The following is a 22,218-nucleotide window of genomic DNA, read 5'->3' on the forward strand; positions in this document are numbered from 1 at the left end:
TGGTGTAGGGGCATCCGCAGAGTTGCGGGATTCAGACTGTCCTTCTGCAAGCGGACTGCTGATCCCAGCAAGGCCTTTAATTCCATCCAAAGGGGAAAATCACGGCAAGCCATCCATAATTGCTACCCACTTTAGGCAACATGGTGTTCAGAAAACTCCTTGAGCCGCAGGCTTAAAGTAAAGCAAAATAAAGCAACAAAGAAATGACTGGGATCAGCACCAGACAGAGACGCTTTTATTCGTGCCCATCCTCTCCTCAGAGCGACCTGGCCAGCTGGCTGGCAGCAGCATGACTTGTTACCCATCCATCAAGGAAATACAGCAGCCCATTCCAGAAATGATGCAGAGATGGCTGTTTTGCAGTGACCCAGCCACTTTAAAGCATGGAAAATGCATTATATCTCAAAAAGCAATAGTGACTCACATGGGGACTCCAATATCAAACCAGAATAGAGTGAGAAATAGGACAGACATGTTTGGGAGGCTTCAGCTGAGCTACATCAACACTGCTTTCAAAACTGGGGCTTACACAGGATGCATTTAACCCCCTCCTTTAGGAAAAGCCCCTCGACTCCATTCAGACCATAATGAACTAACAGATGAGTCTACTAAGCAGAACATATTATTTTCCACGCCTAGAAGCTGGCAGAAAGCATTAAACTCAGTATCTCTCAAAATCCCCAATAACAGAATATCAGAGGGTTAGGATATTACTAGTGAAGACTATTTTTGCTATTTCCTGTGTCAATTTTTGGACTCAGTCTCAGTTGAATGTTTTCTAGGTTGCCTACATGATTTCTTTCCTTTGCTTTCTTTCTTCTCTGGCTGTTCTTAGCTGCACTGTATAACACTGATCCATCTTCTTCGCTCCTCCTCCTAATAATTCCTGCACCCTCCCTTCCTCTCTCCATCTTGTCTTTGCATAAATGTGTATCAAGTGCCCTGCTAGGTGCCCCTAAGAGGTAGCAGGCCCTAAGTGCCATCGTGGACAGGAATCCTTTTCTACGTGACAGAGAAATGTGTTCTAGACTTGGCAGGGGTGAGGGTGTCAGGGAGGTTTCCCTGGCTGACTGGGAGTTAAGGCGTGGGCATTCCTCGCCTCGCAAGAAGCTCATATAAACACTCTGCCTGGAAGCATTGGTGCATCAATGAGCCAAAGGACAAGCAGTAGGGCTGGAGAGTGGACGAGGCTACGGGGTAGGGATAGGCTGGTCAGCACATACCTGGGGGCTGCACAGTGTGTCCAGGCAGGAAGGGGAAGCCAGCCAGCAAGGGGGGGACAGAGATGACAAGATCTGTCTTGTTTAGAAGCTCTCTCCTCCTGCCTGCTTCTCCTCCCACATTGCCAATTTCAGCAGGCACATGGCGGAGTGTGCCTTCCCCTTCACGATGCATGCCTCTTCTGGTCTTTCGGTTTCCTGGGGCTTTACTTTGACCCTTGCAGTTTCACCGCTTTCCTTCCTTAGCTGTGATCACTAGTGTCCCCAGAGCGCCCTGTGGCCTCCCTCTTGCCCTAGATACGGGTGCTGATTTCCCCTTTCTTGACTCCAAGCCGGGCTCCTGCCTACTCTGACCAACAGAATGTGGAGAAGGGCTGTTGCGGGACCCTCACGCTCAGTCCTTAAGAGTCCCAGCAGCCTCTCCTTCCTTCCTGTCAGAGCACTGCTGGCCACCAAGCTGGGGGACACCGAGCCTTGTGGAAAAGGCCCAGAAGGGGTGGGTGCACAGCCCCCAGCTGAATGGCTGAGCTTCCTGCCAGGGCCGGCGTCCCCACCAGCTCAGCCCAGTCCTGCCCTGCTGTGGAAGTGTACCCCTCAGCACACCGGCCCAGTGGAGCCCCAGCCCATGGCTGTGCCCAATGCCACGTGAAAGAGACAACCAGCCACATGGGCCTGGACAGCCCACGGCATCATGAGGAATAATCTGAGTTGTTTGCTTTAAGTCACTCAGTTCTGAGTAGTTTGTTCTGTAGCAATAGATAAGTGTCTATGAGTGGTTTAAATATTCTCTGAAATCTATTCATTCCACGTTGGGTTCATGTGGACCTGCGGGCCATATATTTAGCAGTTACTTCAAAATATATTTAGTAGTTACTTCAAAAAGAAAGTCCTACATTCCATGTCTCAGGAAAACAAAAGCAGAAATTGAAGCAGCCTCTACATCCTCCATGATGAAGCCTGGCGGACGTGGTCTATGTCCACCACGGGAAAGAGGAACGAGCAGGATCCTTCAGTAGAGCTCAACAGATGTGTGAGCGATGGGGTTCTGCACCGGCAGCTGGGTCAGGCATGTGGAGGGGGGGATCGTTTCTGAGGGCCTGGACCCTGGTAACATTTGTCAGGTAGAGACTGCTCTATCTTTGCTCCTTGAAATTCAATTACAACTTGGAAATTCCTCATTAGCCAGAGCATTTGGAATCATCAAACATTTTACATTTTGGAGTTAAAGATCCTACACATAGGCCATATAAACTGCCTCTTGTAACCTTGTTAATAAGATTCCACCAACATATTATACATATAATATGGTGGGGCGCTCTCTCTCTCTCTGTATGTATGTGTGTGTGTGTGTGTATATATATATATATATATATATATTTGGAGATAGCATCTCACTCTGTCACCCAGGATGGCAAGCAGTGATATAATCAAAGCTCACTGCTGGGCTCAAGGGATCCTTCTACCTCAGCCTCCTGAGTAGCTGGCACTACAGGTGCAGGTCACCATGCCCAGCTAATTTTGTTGTTGTTGTTGTTATTGTTGTTAGAGATGGGGGTCTCGTACATTGCTCAGGCTGAATGTTATAAAATTTATTCTTGATTTCAAACTTAAAAAATCCGAATTGGAAAATGAAAAACATTGATTATTTTTTTCTAAATTGTTAAATTACCATCTTGTTCTAAAAGCAGGAATCCTCATCATTCTGCCTGTAAACACACAACTGCCTTTATGGAATGTGTGCTCTTTTCCGAGTGCCAGACTAAGTGTGCTACACACATCCACAGAGCGATCCTCCAAACTCTGTGAAGCCGGCACTTTCCCCGTTTTTCAAAGGAGAAATCTGAGACTCAAAGGTTATACAGACTGTAAATATTACAGCTAAAATTAACACTGAGACTTCTTCAACCCTGACCCTTTGCCCTCAAAAAGTCAGATACAATGCCCTCATTATGGACTGAGTTGCATCTCCCTCAAACTCACATGTTGAAATCCTAATACCTGGTGCCTCAGAGTGTGGCTCTATTTGAAGACAGAACCTTTAAAAAGGTAATTAAAGTAAAAGAGGGTCATGAGCGTGGGGCCCTACTCTAATTTGACTGCAGTGCTTACAGGAAGAGGAGACTAGGGCACGGACAGAGACAAGCGAAGGTCACGTGAACCCAGTGAGATGGCAGCCATCTACTAGCCAAGGAGAGAGGCTCAGAAGAAGCCAGTCCTGACAACACCTTCATTCAGACTTCTGGCCTCCACAATTGTGACAGGGTAACTTCTACTGTTTAAGGCTCTGAGTCTGTAGCACTTTGTTACAGCAGCCTTGGCAAACTAATACAGCCCCCCAAGAAACAGAAGACCCAAAGTCCAGGCATGGAAAGGCACATGTTTGATCCATTCAACAGGGGACCACTTACTCCTATTTTAGACGTTTTTCAAAGCTCAGTTGTCTGAAGTAATTTAAGAAGCAGAAAAGTGGCAGCAAATGAGAAGAGGATACTCTTCTAGAAACGGGCCCAATGATTCAAGTGAAATGTGGCCCCCAGATGCAAAGACAGAGGCAGAATGAAAAGTCAATACAAGAAATAGCATCGCCCAGCCTTCTGGAAGTAGCCATGTAGGACAACACATTGCTTGTCCAGCGGGATCACTGAGTGACCATCGAGGGCAATTTGGTCACACTGTTCCCTGCAACAGGAAAGCCTGGGCTTCCTTCTTCATGACCAAAGGTAGAGGTCATGATTAGGAAATAACTTTCTTTTCATGATGTTATTTATGAAGTCTGACACCTTATTAGTCAGAAATGTTCTGGGATCCCCTATTTGACTATGCAGTTTAACGAGAAATTTTACTGCTTCTAGAAACTTACCCTGCCTGAATAATTGCCTTTTAGGCATCTGGTCTGCAAGTCAGACTGTCTTGGTTTACCGACGTGTCCCTTATTTCCTGACCTCAGGAGAAAGACTATTAGAAATCAGGTATATACCCTGCAGGGGAAGTTTCTGCATGCAGCTAGAGATGACAGTCCTCACGCTCACCTGCAGCCATCTCTGCCACAGAACTCTCCAATGCACAACAGGGAACATAGACGAGGATGTGGGTCCAAACTGTGGGCTCCAGCAGTGCATCCCATAGGCCAGCACTTCCTGCTGTTGGTCATAACTGCTGCCATTCAGAGAACAAAGGTACTGCCTTATGCAAGAATACTCCATGTGCCAATATGCACAGAAACAACACTAGGCCCCGAGAACATACAACTTCATGGGCGTCTTAAGCAGCAGGCTAGCCAGTGTGTGCATGTGTGCATGCCAAACCAGGGAATGCTGGCTTACAGGGACAGAGCTGCTTCTCAAAGGCCTGGCCGCTCGGAAAGCCGTGTAGGGAGCAGTGGCCCCAGATCATAGATAACATATCCAGCATCTCTGTGAAATATTCAAATATATGTGATAGCTACATGTATGCAAGCATAAAATCATTTTTTTCCTTTGCTCAATATGCTTACCTGTTATAGAGAAGAATGTCTGGTTTCCAAATCTGGCCATCTGGGAAACGAACAGTCTTCACCCCTGGATATTCTGACACATTCCACTGTAAATAGTGATCTGTCCAAGACTGACACACACAATGACATTAGCAGCACTTCACTTCCGTGGCTACTAATATTTCTCATAAGCGATTATTAGGTAAGTGCAAAACCAAAGAGAATTCCAGACATTTATTATAACTGAATTGCTATTTATAAAATATAATGAAAACGGGAATTCAATAATCCTTTCCAAAATGACTGTGAAGAGCATAAAACTCACATTTAACGTTCTGCTGTCACCATGAACACATTCAGATGGTATCATTAAAGTTAATTCCAACCCTCTGCATGTCCCCGAGCCTTCTCCTCCTGCAGTGGATGGGTTACTTCTAGCCAAATGAATAACTGTTTTGCCTTAAAAGTTTTCACTGTAAGAATACTTCGAAAAAAGGAATTCACTTATTTCCACTGGAATAAGAACCGGGCTGGAGAAATGTGGAATATTTATTTCCATAAAGCAATACTGTGCAGCTGCATGGGAACCTCTCAGAATTTCTAAAGGAATGTTTCCAGATTTGAATTTTTATTTTGTCACAGGAATAGTGCTTCCGACACCCGACAATGCAAATCCTGAGCCCTGATGGTGAAACACAGAGTCAGGACGAAAGGAGGCAGGTGAAGACTCAGGAAGCACTCACACAAGCTCACGGCCAGGCCTTAATTGAGGTTATCGAGTGACTTTTGCCAGAGGAATACCCACGTCTGGGGTCCTCCCTCCGAGGATCAGGTGCTAAACAGCCCTTCCTGGAGCCCACAAGCTCTGCAGAGGATGCTCGGGTGGGATCCCACCTGCAGCTGCCACATAACCAGCACCACCCCACAGGAGGCTCAGGGCTGACAAGTGTGAACTCAGAAGCTCCTATAATTGCACCATTATCCTGTATTCTGTCCCCCTGGTACCACCCATGCTCTGAAGCTCAGGCTTTCCAAGATCCAGAAAGGCATGTGATGCACCACCCCAACCTGGGACCAGGGTGGCTCCTCACAATCAAATACATGGTAATTTCTGCAGCAAAACATGCCTATTTGCACTAAGTGAGACAAATACATGCCTCAATTCACATAGATTTCAATTTGATTTTAGACCAAAATAATTTGACGCAAAGTTACGAAAACAACATCAAAAGAGGGGGAAAATTTTTCAGAGCTGCTGAGATTTGGGAATTGCAGATGAGGGGCTGTGGGCCTAGAGCTATTGATACAACAAGAGAAGCAAAGGGCATGTCCCAGACCAACCATCCTCTGAGGAGGGCAGGCAGCATCCAGAAAGATGGTCCCAAGTCTGGAAGGATCTAATCTGACATCAGAGGAGAGGAACTATCCAGGTGAGTGACATCATTTTGCAGCCAGGGACCTCCAGGAATGAGGATGTGTTAATGGGTGATGTGCAGAAGTATCCTCTGGGGCATTCAGGATCGACAGCTGCCTGCTGGGGTCTCTAATGAGATGGACGTGGTTGGGGAGGGGACAGGAGGGGCACACCCAGGAATGGTGGGTCTTGTCCTAGTTGTCTTCCAGGAATGCCTGGGCGCCAACCAAGCCATGCTTCCTGCAGCTTGCTCCAACTTGGCACCTCTGCCCTGTGCTTCCCTTCATTTCTCTCCCTTGCCCTGGGCACGAGGCCCTACCACAGCCAACACCTGTGCTTTCTGTGCCACAGTCTTGCATCTCACCCTGGGATGCTTCTCTGGGTTGGTCACTAATTATCACAGAGCCAGTCACGTTCACCATTATTACCACACAGGTCAGGGCCACAAGATTCCACGAACTGCCCTGGAAAGTGGGCATCGTAGGCCAAGGCACTTCTCTCCTTCTCCTCTGCCTGCTGAATGATGGCCAGAGAGGGAGGGGAGACAGGAACTGGGAATGGGAATGGGAGTGCTTGGATGGTCAAACCCAGACCTCGTCCAAGGCACAGCCAGAGCTGTACGCTGCCTCCCCACACCCCGCACACCCCACTGCGTAAACCATGGGCTCATCCCCTCCCTGGCCAGATCACAGCCTTTATGCTAGTCCAGTGTCCTGTGTATGTCCAGACTCACCATAGCAGACTCACCATAGTTTGGGGGGGGGGGTCAGTGATATGACTGCTTCCATTTACAAGAGGAAGCCAGGGTTCAGAAAGCTAGGATGTTTTAGTCAGTCACTGGGTCAGGGCTTACCTGTGTTATTTGACTTTAAGCCAACTGATCTTTGGGCTCTACCAGAGCTGGTTCTTCTGGCTCAATCTCCCTGATGCTGCTGCCCATCTGCTGTTTTCCCTTGCCCCAAACCAGGCTGACCATTGTGTCAGAGGCATTTAAACCAGGGAAACTCCATCTTAAATAGGAGCTGGGTAAAGCAGGGCTGAAACCTCCTACTGGGCTGCATTCCCAGATGGTTAGGCATTCTAAGTCACAGGATGAGACAGGAGACAGCACAAGATACAGGTCATAAAGACCTTGCTGATACAACAGGTTGCAGTAAAGAAGCCACTAAATCCCACCAAAACCAAGATGGCCACGAGAGTGACCTCTGGTCATCCTCACGGCTACACTCCCACCAGCTCCATGACAGTTTAGAAATGCCAAGGCAACATCAGGAAGTTACCTTACATGGTCTAAAAAAGTGAGGCATGAATAATCCACCCCTTGTTCAGCCTATCAAGAAATAACCATAAAAATGGGCAACCAGCAGCCTTCGGGGCTGCTGTCTCTATGGAGTAGCCATTCTTTTATTCCTCTACTTTCCTAATAAACTTACTTTCATGCCCTGAATTCTTTCTCACACTAGATCCAAGAACCCTCTCTTGGGGTCTGGATCGGAACCCTTTTCAGGTAACCGTAGTGGCAGAAAAGGTAGGGGGAGCTGCCAAAAGCATCCGCATCAGACAGACCTGGGTTTGCACCAAGGGTCTGGCAGAGACTAGCGGTGTGAGCTTGTTCAGGTAAATCATTGTCTCTGAACTGCAGTTTCCTTACATGTACCCTGCCTCACAGGATGAGATGAGATAATGTGTGCAGCAGCAGATTGAAGTCATATGGCCCTGGCAGGCAAGTGATGAATGGTGGCTTAAAAAAAGAGAGAGAGATTTCCCCATTTTACAAAATCCTGCTGGACTTGGGAGCTGTAGTAACAGTCATAACATAGCTGCAGCCAAGGGTGGGGAAGACTGAGTGCCAACATGCAGTGGGAACCTCATGCTGTGTGCCCTGGAGCCCAGGTCCACAATCCTGAGCCCGGGGGCCCCACCAGCAACCCCCACAGGCTCCCATGACGGTTTCCCAAGAATGGATATGGAATAAGGCCCTACAAACAACAAACTTCTAGAAAAAAGGTTGTTCTCTGAAAGCACTTGGTTCCTAGGTCCCTCTGGAACAGGGGGCATCAGGCAAAATCTTTGTAGACAGCACCTGACACGTTTTCCACAGAGTGGGGATCTGAAAAGAAGCATCAATGAACCTAGACTCCCAGACAATCACATTTAGAGGAGTGTGTGCTCTTCCTTCTCTCCCTCCTTTTGTGAGATTCCTTCTCATTAAATCTTCAAAAGAAGGGTGTGTGGAGTTGTGAGGGGACACTGAAGGGAAGGGAGGAAGGGGCCATTGATCTAAAAGGCACTGGGGGAATCCCAATTCTTCCATGGCTCTGGCACCTGGGCCCCATTTGTGCTGCTTCGAGCCCACAGGAAACTCTAAATGTGTGTGGATGCTAGTGGCATGGAAGCACTGAGGGAGGGCGGAGGAGGGGAAAGGGATGAGAGAGGGGAAGGGAGGGAGGAAAAAGGAAAGTTATCTTTCATTAAAAAAAATACATTATGGTATAATAAGAAAATAGATTTGGTTTTCCTGGCACAGAGCTTCCAAAGCCCTGGGAATTTCCTGAGTGAGAGGAGTGTCTTTTGTGATTCATACAGAGCCCCTTCTGACCATGCCTGAGGCCTGAGTTTACGCTGATGAGGTGACTTAGGGTTGGGCACCTAGACAGCTTTCATGGGGGCTGGTCACCTAGTGACTGGAGGAAAGAGCTTTCTGCCCATTGCACTCACAGCTCTGGGGAGGGGTGAGAAAGGGGCTCGAGACAGGGTTATAAACACTCTTGGTCAGCACATCCACGTGCAGGGAAGGTGGCCACTGGGGAGAAGTTACGACGACAGCTCCGCGCACCCTTCCGGCCACCACGCCCTGTCCGCTGCGTCCTTCCAGTTGGTGGTTCCTGAGCTGCATCCTTTAGAATAAACCAATAAACCTAAGTCGTGGGTTTTTCTCTTCCCGAGTTTCATGTTGCTGAAGTCCTGTTCTGAAACTCTGAATCCATGTAATCTTTTCTCCAGGGTATTTTATATAAGTAGATATTAAATATTTATTTAATAAATATATTTTATTTATAAATATATTAAATAAGTTTGTATATTATTTAAAATTTTATTAAGTAAGCAAAGTATTTTCCTGAGCTCTGTCAGTCATCTTAGAAAGTTATTGAACCTGGGGGAGAAGGGTATGGGAACCCTCGAATTTTCAGTCACCTGCTAGACATGTGGGTAGCCTGGGTACACCATTTGCAGCTGGTATCTGAAGTGAGACTGAGCCCTTTAACCTGTGGGATCTGATGCAACTCCAGGTAGATAATGTGAGAAATGAACTGAATTGGTGGACCCCCAGTTGCTGGTGGAAAATTGGTTGTTGGTGCTGGAAAAGTCATCACACGTTTGATGTCAGAAAACACTTATCTTTTCAAAATTATTCCCGTCCATTATTTTGTTAGTGGAGGAAAGCAGCCTTCTTTCCACCCCCCTGACCCTGACGCTTTCTTCTCTTGGTGAGACATAATGATTGAAACATCGCTCTTCACCTTGAGATGCTGTCACAGCCCTAAGCAAGCCACTAGCTGGCTTGTCTGTAAACAGGAAGCGTGGCATTTCCATGTGTCAGAGATCAAGTGATAATGAATGCAGAAATTAAAAAGGTAAACATTTCAGAAAAAATAACAGCTTAAAATCTTATCATCTATGGTGTGAATGCTATTAGTGCCATAATTAGAATTAGGAGGTTAAAGTTAGAGAATGACCCAGGAAGGCTGGGACATCAAATGCCAGGAGAATGGTCACAATTGCAAAATAAGAGAAGACAGATGTTTTAAAAGCAAATGTAAGTCTCTGGATGGTTCAAATGTCTCTTCAGAAACTGAAATGGCTTCTGTCATTTTTTCTCATAGATTAAATCAGATTATGTCTGACAACCCTCTCAAAATGATAAAAACTAATCTGCAGAGAAAACTGGCTGCAGAGGAACCGGCTGCAGAGGAACCAGCTGCTTCCTCCTTGGAACATGAAGAGGTGAACAGAGAGATGAAGCCTCTTTATCCTCCCTCACGTTTCTGAATGATCAAAATCAAGGGCAACTGGGAGAAAGAATAACAAAACCAACAAACTGGATGTCAAGGAGAGTTTTTTCATTTTTTTACCTTTCTGCCGTTTCCATTTTTAATGCATAGAAAATGTATCATTTGCAGAGTTTAAATACCCTAGAGAAAAGATTACGTGGATTCAGATTTTCTGGACAGGAATTCAGCAACATGAAACTCGGGAGGAGAAAAACCCATTGCTAGCCGTTTTTATGGCTCTCTCCCACCGGCCCACATTTGCACTCCCCTCAAAACCCTGGCCCTGAGAGCCTTCAGTACCCAGCTTCACTTGTGCATGTCCATTATTGTGCTGGGTCAAGCCAGGCTGGTCCCCAGCCAGGGAACACAAGAACAGCAATCAATGGAAGGTTGCTTAGAAGTGGCCTCTGGGCAGCATCCAAGCTTGCTCTGGTGACTCCTGAGTTCCTCATGTCCATGCTGTGGACATGAATAGAAATGCCAGGGCTTCCAGACTGAAACACTGGGTGGGGGCGGGGGGCAGAGAGACACAGGCACTGGCTAGATGACTGTTAAGGTTTGTTCTAAACCCAGGATTCTTGTGAGCCCTTAAAAATTCAGTTGGGACACAGTGTTACAACTGCTAGATCATCTACAGGTGCCGCTTTCCAGATAAATGTTATCACCCAGCTTTATGAGGGCACACCTTCTAAGGGAATCCAGCATGTTTCTCAATCGGTAGGCACCTAAAAGTAAACATTAATGACAAAATACTCAGAAATGCCAGTGCTCCCAGATCTTCACATTTAGGAGAATTTGTGCCTCTCCTTCTCTCCCATTTCTGTAAAGCAGAGGTTTCTCCCATGTCTGGCCTCTACTATCTGACCACCAGCTGTCATCTGTAATATCCCTGGGGAGATACTTGTTCTTGCTATTTTAATTTCCTCCTCCTCCTCCTCCTTTCCTCCTCTCCTCCTCCTTTCCTCCTCTCCTCCTCCTTTCCTCCTCTCCTCCTCCTTTCCTCCTCTCCTCCTCCTTTCCTCCTCTCCTCCTCCTTTCCTCCTCTCCTCCTCCTTTCCTCCTCTCCTCCTCCTTTCCTCCTCTCCTCCTCCTCTTCCTCCTCTTCCTCCTCCTCCTCCTTTCCTCCTCTCCTCCTCCTCTTCCTCCTTCTCCTCCGCCTCCTCTTTTCCTCCTCCTCCACCTCCTCCAACTCCTCCTCCATTTTTCCTCCTTTTTTCCTCCTCCTCCTTCTCCTCGTCTTTTCCTTCTTCTTCTCCTCCGCCTCCTTCTTCTAAACGTGTTAATTACACAGCCTGATCATAAATGGCTTAAAGGTAGAAACTGGGTTATGTATTTCTGGGTCCCCTCACCTGGCCCAGTTTAATACCTTCCACAGAGTAGGCTGCTCCAAGAGGAGGTGAGTTAAAAGGTGAGTTTTCAAACAAATGAAGCTGCAGATGCTTCTGCAAATGTAAGCCTTAATTAAAATTAGCTGTGCTTGAAATAAATTTAGAGGTCTCTGGTGACACCCTCTGAAGCAAGGATGTTTATTTATGGAGCATCTGAATTCCATACTGGAAGTAATAATCCAGTTACATTTTTCTTGGAAACCACCATCCTTTAAATAAAGTTGCCAAATCATATACATTGCTGAAGACCAGTCACTTACTGAAGGCTAAGGAAGATAGGCACCAGGGAGAGAGACCTCTCCATAACATGCATTTCTCTCTGTAAGAAAAATGTCAACAGCAGCGTTGTTCCTTAGAGGGCATGGCAAACGTCCAACTTTAATTAAAAAGGGAAGCACTTGCCTCATTCTCCGGAGCCTGACCTTATACACACAGTACGAAAGTGCTGCACGGCCGTTCAGGAGATGGCTTTATGTTGTGTCACACTACCTAAGCACCTCAAGGTTCACCTTGAGTTTTTGCTTCATTCTCTCATTCGGCAAAAGTTCTTTGGTGCCCGCTACAGGTGAGACAGTGAACTAGGGGCTGTGGGTACGGCAGTGACCGAATGCACCTGGAGCCCTGTCCCCCACACTGTGCACACATTCTAAGGGTGATGAAGACTCAGAACCAATGAACAGATAGACGAGTGAACACAAAGCGGGTTACATGGTGAGAAGCCTTTGGGAGAAAAATGAAACAGGATAAAGAGAACAGAGTGGGCTGGAGGTGGAGGGGAGGGTTTGGGACAGTACATCAGAGCTCAAAGAAGACTCAATGAAGAGGTGACCCTTAGGAAGAGATCAGTGAGAAGTAAGGGGGAAATCAAGTGGTTCTTAGGGACGAGTCTTCCTGGCAGGGAGAGCAGCCAGTGCAAAGGCCCTGAGGGGGGCACATGCTCGGGTGACGTGTGTGTCACCCAACAAGTGGACAGTGAGTGCAGCCAGGAAGCAAAGAACAGAGGGGAGGGGAGAGGAAAAAGGAGCCAGGCAAGGAGGGAATTGAATCCAAGGCCACTTCGAGGACTTCAGTTCCTATGCTGTCCAGGGAGACAGGAGCCCCTGGAGGGATCTGTGCCAAGAAGGTATATGCTGGCTGCTATGTTGAGGACAAGACACCACCAGAAGAGGCAACACTGAAGCAGAAAGGCTGGATGGGGACTCCTAATAATGGAGGTGAGAGATGACGCCCATGTAGACCAGGGTGAAAGCATCATGGTTGATGCCCAGTAGTTAGATCCTGGATCGGTTTTGCAGGTCAAGCTGCCAGGATTTGTTGATGTATCAGAGGTGAGGTGTGCGAGACAAGAGTTAAGGGTGACTTCAGTGTTTTTGGTTTAAGCCAATGGATCCATGGCTTTAACATTTATCCAAATGAAAAGTCTGTGGGAGAGACAAGAGTGAGAATGACCCACGGACACTATTTTGATGCTACTGGCAGCGAGGACAATCATTAATGCCAGGCTCTCAGCAGGGGCCAGGAGATGAGTCTGTCCATGGGAAGAAGGCCTGGGCCTTCCAGGAGAGCACAGATCATGTATCCTGGGCAAAAGGAGGGAAGCTAGAGTAGGTGGCACAGGCAAGGGCAGGGATATGCTCACTGAAGTATGCTGCTTTAAATCCTGCAGGGGAATATCTCAAGGGCTCTCACCTGACTAATGTTAGGTTCTGCAGGAGTCTCACATGTAGCTATGGGTGCACCTTGGAGACCTAGCAATGGCTTTAAGCACATCCATTTTCTTTTTCTTTCTTTCTTTTTTTTTTTGAGATGGAGTCTTGCTCTGTTCCCCAGGCTGGAGTGCAGTGGTGCAATCTCAGCTCACTGCAACCTCTGCCTCCCGGGTTCAAGCAATTCTCCTGGCTCAGCCTCCTGAGTAGCTGGGATTACAGGTGTGCACCACCACACCCAGCTAAGTTTTGTATTTTTAGTAGAGACAGGGTTGCACCATGTTGGCCAGGCTGGATGCAGATCCATTTTCTATCCCTCAACTCCACGTGTATTCGCAGGATAACTCAACTGCCCAAGAACCACATGGGACTATCCTTTGCCTCCATTTTCACTTCTCCCATTCAACTTTACAAAGAAGGGCACATTTCTCTTACCTCAACTCCCATCTTGGGACACTGACTCAAGAACCAAACAAATGGTCAATTAAAGTATCAGCGTTTGTGTCTGTGTGAATTACCTTACAAATTGGGTGGCAAATACTTTCAAAGGTCAGGTGGGTTTAAATTCTTTTAATTCTTTGTTTTCAACAAAATTGAAGGAGAAACTAATCAAGCTGTCAGCCGATACATCTGATAAAAACTACATTATTTTTGGCATATAACCTAGAAGAAGTTCAAAGATTGAGTAACATTGCTTTAACAAAGTGGCTTTCATGTCCAACTACTCATGTTACTACACCTAGTTAAAAAACAGCAACAGAATTGAAGTGAAAACTATCATTCTCTCCATTCAAGTAATAAAAAGTCATCTGTACATACATGAACTAATTTAAAACAAACTCATCTTGGGCAGAGATATAAATTGCCAATAAAAATTTATGTTTTATAATTACTTAAAAATTTTAATTTATGTCACCTTGATGAATTATAATACCAATAACAATAGCAAACTTAAATCAATCCAAAAGAAACAAAATTTAATACTTATGGTGTAAAGGAATAATTCTTGTGTAAATATTTACATTTGAAAAAACCAAGGCACGATTAATAAAAGACTTTCGGCCCTGCACGGTGGCTCATGCCTGTAATCCCAGCACTTTGGGAGGCTGAGGTGGGTGGATCACCTGAAGTCAGGAGTTCAAGACCAGCCTGGCCAACATGAAGAAACCCTGTCTCTACTAAAAAATACAAAAACTAGTCAGGTGTGGTGGTGCCTGCCTGTAATTCCAGCTGTTCGGGAGTCTGAGGCAGGAGAATCACTTGAACCTGGAAGGCGGAGGTTGCAGTAAGCCAAGATTGCGCCACTGCACTGCACTCCAGCCTGGATGACAGAACAAGGCTCTGTCTCAAACAAACAAACAAACAAACAAACAAGAGTCTTTCAAACATAAAATTATATTACATTAGGATAAAATTCCGTATAGAAACTAGAATAGAAATGCATGTGCAAAGAGAAAAAAGGGACTATGTTAAATATCTGACAGTTTAAAAAAAGGCTTGTTCATATGGTGTTTGAATGAGATGGGCACCAAATTATTATGGTATTTTGAATTCCATTTAAAATAGAGACTGACTGTTTTATTTTTCAGTGTTAATATTTACAATTGGATGTTAAGTGGCATCATTTGTAATTAATCAAATTTAGATTAGTATTGCAGATGTCAAGTTAAAAATCTACAAATGATAGGTAGCATTTCAATATTCTTATAAGCATTGCTAGAGCACAAAGTACGAGGGCCTCTGGTTTTGGAACACTCCACCTGATTCAAACATGCAGCTCTGGAGGCCACAGAGGGCAGGGATGGAGCTTCTGAGTCCTGGGGACTGGCTGTGGTGCAGGTTGTGGACACCTACACACAGCCCTGTATCTTCTTGTCTTGCCTGAAGTGCTTCTGAAGTGTCCCCACATTACCTTGTCCTATGTGTTGATCTTGTGCATGTGTTGAGTACTGCAGACTGTAGTGTCATACAGCCAGCATTCATTGTTGGCAGGTGTGGAGTTGGTGTGACAGCCATGGCCTTTTTTTTTTTTTTTTTTTCCTAAACAGGACCTCTCAGAAGCAAGCATCTCAGGTATTAGGACAAGAATCTTGGGTGCAAGATCTTGCAGCCCATGGGAGAGATTGTCATTCTCTTAACTTACCATTTGCAGCCAAATGTTGGTGGTTAAAACTTGGTTCTTCTCATCCTTCAAAAAAAAAAAAAAAAAAAAAGCAGCAGCATAAATAATATGGTTTACAAAAGAAAGAATGAGACAATTATTCACATGGGGATCTGACTGTCGAGATCGTTGTTGTGTGTGGAAATTAGAATGCACCAAGCACTTCCAATATATGCAAGCAGCATTTCCCTAGAGTTAAGCTTTTCTATTTATTCCAAAGTAAGACACATTTATTATACAGCACTTAAAAAAGATGGAAAAGTATAAAGAAAATTAAAACTCTGCAACCTTACCATCCAGAAATGATGCCTGCTAATGATTTAGCTATTTATCTTTGTATTTTTAAATAATTCATATGCTTAAAAAAAAATAAAAGTAGGTGAAAATACAAGTTTTTAAAGTCAGGTTTGTTTCCAAAATATATACGCTTTTAAACAAATACAAGTATGTTATGCCTCCCTCCCCCAGGAAAGGGGCCATGGCCCTGTGTGGAGCTGCTGCACCCTGTGTGAGTGGTGCCATGAGGGCCGTGACTCTGCCTTGTCCCTGCAGATCTGGGCTTTTCTCTCATCCTCTAACTTCTAGGAGGCACATCAGGCTCTTGAAATACACCTGAAGGTAAAGCCTACCCAGGTGATAAACTAAAGGTGAGAAAGATGAGGTGACTTTAGAAGCAGCCATTCAAACTTGGATCTTTCTGACTCCAGAGCCTATTTTCCTACATTTCCAAAACACCTCCCTGAGTTCTGCCTCCAGCTAAGCCTATGCACTAACCAGGGAGCTTGGATAGCGTACCAGCTGTGACTTTGCTCCAGCACAGGACGTACAGAGAAGTGACCCGTCAGTCAAGACTGGCCTTTCCAAATGGGAGGCAACTTGCGTTTTAGTACGGCTGACCAAGCCCAGTGAAAGGAGGCAAATGAGTGAATTCTGTACAATAGTTATACTGAGAATGTTGTGATTCAGCATGAAATAATCAACTCCAACCTAAAGGACTCTGTGAATTAGCAACTGACACCCTCTCTCCAGGGAAAATATTAATTAATGCCCCTGTGAAGATGTTCCCAGAAGCTGAAACCTCAAGCTCCCGCAATAGAATCTACTTGGCCTGGTTCACCAATGGGAAGTTTCAAAAAAAAAAAGACCCAAAGGCAGAAAGAACGTGGCATCTGCTGGGGCATGTCAGTGGGCAGGGATGCAAATGAAAAACGAATGCTGCCTCTCATTAAAATGAAAATGCATTGAGCATGTAAGCAGCTGACAGGGACATCAGTGCCCCAGCCCAGCTGCTCACATGTTGGGCACCTCTGGGGTGAGATGGGCCAGGTGGGGCAAATCCCACAGAGAGGAGAGGGCTGCCTGGGGAGGGACATGGGATGATGTCTCAGGGGACCCCAGGCCAGGGGCAATGTCCACAAGACGCTGAACATTTATTCAGTTACAGGAAAAAATACATCCCATTTTCCTAATAAAATGTGCCAGGAGTTTTTGGTGGGAAAAGCTGTAGAGCTAACATGTCTCTGTACTCTGCACTGAGCAAATGATCCCCAACAGAGCTATCCATTTAAGTGGCTGGAGCACTCCAGTTCCAGTTCAAGCTCCAATATTATTGGGAAGCATTGTTAAAACTCTTCAGAACGTGTATCTGTTGCCTCAACGTATTAAGGAGTTGTTGTTTTTAATGGACTTAAAATTAGCAAGGGTTCCATTTAGGTGCCTTTCCTTCTTTTAATTGCATTTGTGTCTTCATCTGCTGAGAGAAAGGCTTCTGTGGTTTGGGAGCTCAATTACTATGAATCTAATTAAAAGGCTTTCTTCTTTCCAACATTCTAACAGAAACCCCATTAGAGAACACTGAATTTCAGTGGTGTGTGGCAGCTTGGGACCAAGTACAGCTTTTCAAACTGTAATCAACAAGCAGCAGCCACCACCACCTGAGCATGCAGGGATACCCGTTAGGGGAGCCCCCCACAAAGACTCAAGAGGGAGAGAGGAGGGCATGAGGAATCATGCTCCCAGAACAATCTCCCTCCTCTTGGCACCTGTCCGGGCCACACACGGTCTGAGTCTCTTGGCTCTCTGTTTGCAGTGACAAGGTCCCTCACCTCCTTCCCATTCCCACTGTGCAGCCTGCTGCCCCATGCACACGCAGGTGCACACACACAGAGGCTGTCCTCTACTCATCTTCACACCGGACTTTCTGATCATCCATATGATCAGATCACCCTCCTCCAACTGCACTGCCCAAAGGATCAAGTCAAAAATCTTGAGTGAAGTGCACAAGCCATTGCTACAAGCCACGGTCCAGCCGAGTTTTCATTCATTCATTCATTCATGCAACATTTATGGAACACCTCCTGTCCCCAGCATTATGCTTGCCTGATGTGTGCAGTGGAAATTAATATTGCTCCTGAGCTCCTAGAATAAAAATTGTGTGTGTGTGTGTGTGTGTGTGTGTGTGTGCGCGCGCGTGTGTTGGTGGGGGGGGGATGAGGTAGGATTATACAACACAATAATGATACACTTATAACAACATATAACAACAAATGGTAACAAGGATCACGGAGGGAGGGAAAACAGGGTCCCTACAAGGAGGAAGACAGGGACATGGACTTCACCCAGAGTGACAAGGGGTGGCGTCCTGAGGCTGAGCCTCTGCTTTAACCACCTGTGATCCTGCAATACCACAGTATGTGGATCCCCTCACATCCACCATGTGCACCCAGTCCTGAGCCTTTATCCCTCGGTTCCCACCACCAGCTCTGCTTTCCAAGGCTCTATCCAGGCATTACTGTCTCCAGGCCCCCACGCCTGTGACCACAGATGAGAGGCAGTTGCTGCAGGCCTCAGTCTCCTCATTTGCAAAATGGCTCTTGACTGACCCCTTTCCCCCTTCTCAAAGAGGTTCTGTGGGACTCTGGCAGCAATAGGTCTGCAGGTGCCGTGTCTTCTCCTATAAGACCTTGACCAGCTGGCAAGAAAAGCCCTCCCTCCCCAGGGGCTGCTCCAAAAGCAGGTTCAGAGTCCATCTGTCCCCTCCCCTCTCCCCACAGCCTTTTCCTTCCTCGATCCTTGGCAAGCACGTCCCGACCCTGCTGCACTAAAGCTGAGCTCAGCCCCCTGCTTCCTGACAGGCTTCTGCACAGAGGACCTCGGGGAGGACTTCAGCTCTGCACTCAACTTCCTTACCTCGGGGTTTGTACTTGGCCACACAGGCTGCAGGTGAACTGGGAGACCTGGGGATGGTGGCCACACCTCTGAGTGTGGAAAGTCCCCAGATGGAATTATAGTTCCCACATGGCCCTCTGGCCCCCGGCAGAAGGACATTCAGGGCATGTATGCAGGGGCTCCACTCCCACTGCCCAGAATTTACCTAGGGACAAAATCCAGTTCCTCACCCCAGGAGGGAAGTTTCCTTCTCTTTCACCCAAATATCCTCCACTGCTGCCAGAGCCCCCAGCCTGCCATGCAGCACTTGAGCCTGAAACCATGAATCAGCAGGCAGAGCTGCCTACAGCACTCACTCCCTCCCAAGTTGGAGGCCACCCTGGTCAAACAAGGGGGTTCCTGCAAGAGAGGGGACAGAAACATCCAACCCTGGTCCAGAGGCCTGTGAATAAATATGCACATTTAGTCTCCCGAAGAACAGTATTCCACAGGAACCTAGGGGCCTGCAATTAAGTAGCACAGACTCTATGTTTAATTCCATTTGGACGCTTATAACAAAATATCATACACTGGGTAGCTTATAAAAAATAGAAGTTTGTTTCTCACAGTTCTGGAGGCTGGAAGTCCATGATTAACCTGCCACTATGGTTGAACCCTGGTGTCTGGTGGGGGCTGGCTTCCCGGATCATAGGCAGCCACCTTTTCACTGTGTCCTCGCATGGTGGAAGGGGCGAGGGAGGTCTCTGGGGCCTTGTATATACGGGGACCATCCATCATGACTGCACCCTCATGGACTAATCACCTCCTAATACCATCGCCTTGGGGATTCAGATCTCAACATAAGCATTTAGTGGGGGAAAAAAACATTCAGACCACTGCACTGTGAAAGTGGGTTTCAGCAATTCCAGATCCTCAAGCTGCCCCCCTGGCTATTCCTGCCCTCCCCAACTGGGCAGGAGGGCATGGAGGAGCAGAGTCCACACAGGCAAAAGACCCTGGGGGCTCCCGACTCAGCAGGCAATTGGCTTCTGTGCATTTCAATGTTCTCTCCTCCGAAACAGGGATGCAAACAGCTGCCCTGTCTGCTACAGCAGGTGGGAAGAGGAGGAGCATGCTGCAATCTGTGCAATGTCACTCAGTGCCAGTGGCTGTCACCACGTGGCTACTCACACACACGGCTCTCCTGCAAGATCTACACTCCCTTCTCCCTCTGGGATGAAGACAGGAGGAGGCAGGGTCTCCAGCCCGCCACAATCCCAGAAGGCCGGGGTGGCAAGGCACCCTCGAGTCAACGCGCCTAACTCCCTTCATTCTTTTTCCATCTGAGCTCTTCAGTTGAGAGCATGCTTTGATTTAAGTGATCGTGCTTTTTAAAATCAATCTCTCTGAATAATCGTCTATCTGGTTTAGAGTACAACTGTCCTGGTAATGCGTAATGTGCTATCTTGCATTTCTGCAGCAATTATTCTTTCGTGAATTACTGGGTAACATCATTCAATGTGATTTTACAGAGCTCCCATCACATTATTTCTTTTTCCTTTGTGTAGATGCTGAGAAAAAAAAAAGCAAAAACGTAACAATAGACCTAACCACCACCATTTCTAAATTCTTGTTTGCAGAGAAAATAGCTGGATAATATAAATTCATATTTGTGTAGCAGTCTAAAGTTTATAAATGGTGACTTCTTTTATCTAATTTAATCTTTACACCAACCATATTTTTTTCTTAGTTTTACAGCATAACAAACTGAGGTTTTCCCTGAGTCAGCAAGATAGTAGGTCTGACAAAAGACTCATATCCAGAATAAGAAATAAACTCCAAAAAATCAATCAGAAAAGGGCAGGCAATCCAATAGAAAAATGGGCAAAAGATGAACAAGTACTTTACCAAGAGGATATCAATAAATATCAGGTATCAGGTATTGACGATACCTGAAAATAACAAAGCTAACCCTTAAACAGAGTTTGCATTTCTAAATGTCACATGCACACGCAAACAATGCATTTTGGCTTCACGACAATAATCCAGCAAAATAAATACTATTACTTTTCTCATTTAATAATGGAGATTATGGGAGACCCCCCAAATTTAATTTTATATGTCTCTTTTCTGTTTGAATGCTTTGCTATGAGCAGGTATTACCTTTATAATCAAAGGAGAAGAGGAATGCATAAATATATCAATTATGAAACAAACAAGCTCCTGGCCCTAGGTCACACAGCTAAGTACAGAAACCTGTTTAAGAGGTTAGGGGGTTGGATTTCAGTTTCGTAAAGTTTAGTTTTCAACACTTGTGTTTTGAACCATGATGTGATTCTGTCCTCCTTGTTGTAACAGCAAACACTGTGATTACAATCACGGAAAATAATTCCCTTTGGTAACTGTACAAGACAGAAGTTTCCAAAGTATGGGCTTGGAACCCCTGGGTTTCTGAAATGCTTTCAGAGGACCAGTAAGTCAAATCTTTTTTTCATAATGCTTAGCCGTTATTTCCCTCTTTCATCCCCCTTTTCCCTTGAGTCTTCCATAGAGCTTTGCAGAGGCTACAGGACATAGGGACCAGCAGCAGACTGAATGCAGAAGCTGGTCAGAGAGTCCAGATGTCTTCTACCACATGAGGCATTAAGGAGATTTGCAACAATAAAAAGCAACGCCACCCTTCCCACTGATTTCTTGGGTGAAAATATGGTTATTTTCCATAAAATGCTATTTATGTTAACATCTTGCTATTTATGGAATGGCCTTATTATATTAAGTGAATTACTGAACTTTAAAATGCTTCTCAGCTTTTATCTCCAATGTGGTAAATATTGATAGATATAATCACATAAACAAAACTTAGAGGATCTTCAATAACCTTAAGGAGAGCAACAGAGTCCTGAAGCCTGGATGTCTGAGAGCCGCTGATGGGGAGCTTGGCATTTCTAGGACCATCCTGGTCCTCGTACCACAGGGCCCGGCCCTCTCAGGATACAGAGCTCGGCTCTACCTCTGCTCACATTTTGGGATTGCTCAGGGTCTGTTTGTTGGGGACACAATGTGAAAAATATAGATATCACAGGCTCTGGGCTCTGCTATTCACTAGCCATGTGGGCTAGGGGTAGTCCCATCCCCTGAACTTTTCTGAGACTCAGTTCCCTTATTTGTAAAAACAAGGGTAATGGCTGTCAACTGCTCTCTCTCCAGCATGCTGCAAGGACTGAATAGGTAGCACAAAGAAAAGTGCCTAAGAGCTGGGTGCGGTGGCTCACGCCTGTAATCCCAGCACTTTGGGAGGCCGAGGCAGGCAGATCACGAGGTCAGGAGATCAAGACCATGGTGAAACCCCGTCTCTAATAAAAATACAAAAAATTAGCCAGGCGCGGTGGCAGGCACCTGCAGTCCCAGCTACTTGGGAGGCTGAGGCAGGAGAATGGCACGAACCTGGGAGGCGGAGCTTGCAGTGAGCTGAGATCGTGCCACTGCACTCCAGCCTGGGCGACAGAGCAAGACTCTGTCTCAAAAAAAAAAAAAAAAGAAAAAGAAAAGTGCCTAACATATAGCAAAATTCTCCACTGTTAAATTATCGGAAAAAAGTTCCTTTGATAGAAAGGTACTGAAAAGGCTAAGAGAATTGGCCCGAACTGGCAATATCTCC

The 22,218-nt window shown here is 46.1% G+C and overlaps 1 protein-coding gene across 1 annotated transcript in view; it reads right to left on the reverse strand.

Annotated features, from left to right (window-relative positions):
* The window catches only part of CHRNA7 (cholinergic receptor nicotinic alpha 7 subunit), a 142,653-nt gene that overhangs the window by 56,004 nt on the left and 64,431 nt on the right, over nucleotides 1–22,218 (reverse strand). The window contains exons 3-4 of the mRNA XM_031002485.3: nucleotides 15,396–15,440; nucleotides 4,714–4,823 (exon numbers count right to left, since the gene is read on the reverse strand). Coding sequence (XP_030858345.1) covers nucleotides 4,714–4,823; nucleotides 15,396–15,440 — 155 coding nt within the window. The remainder of the gene's footprint in view (nucleotides 1–4,713; nucleotides 4,824–15,395; nucleotides 15,441–22,218) is intronic.

The sequence above is a fragment of the Gorilla gorilla genome, chromosome 16 (assembly GCF_029281585.2).
Source record: "Gorilla gorilla gorilla isolate KB3781 chromosome 16, NHGRI_mGorGor1-v2.1_pri, whole genome shotgun sequence".
Taxonomy (NCBI): Eukaryota; Metazoa; Chordata; class Mammalia; order Primates; family Hominidae; genus Gorilla; species Gorilla gorilla.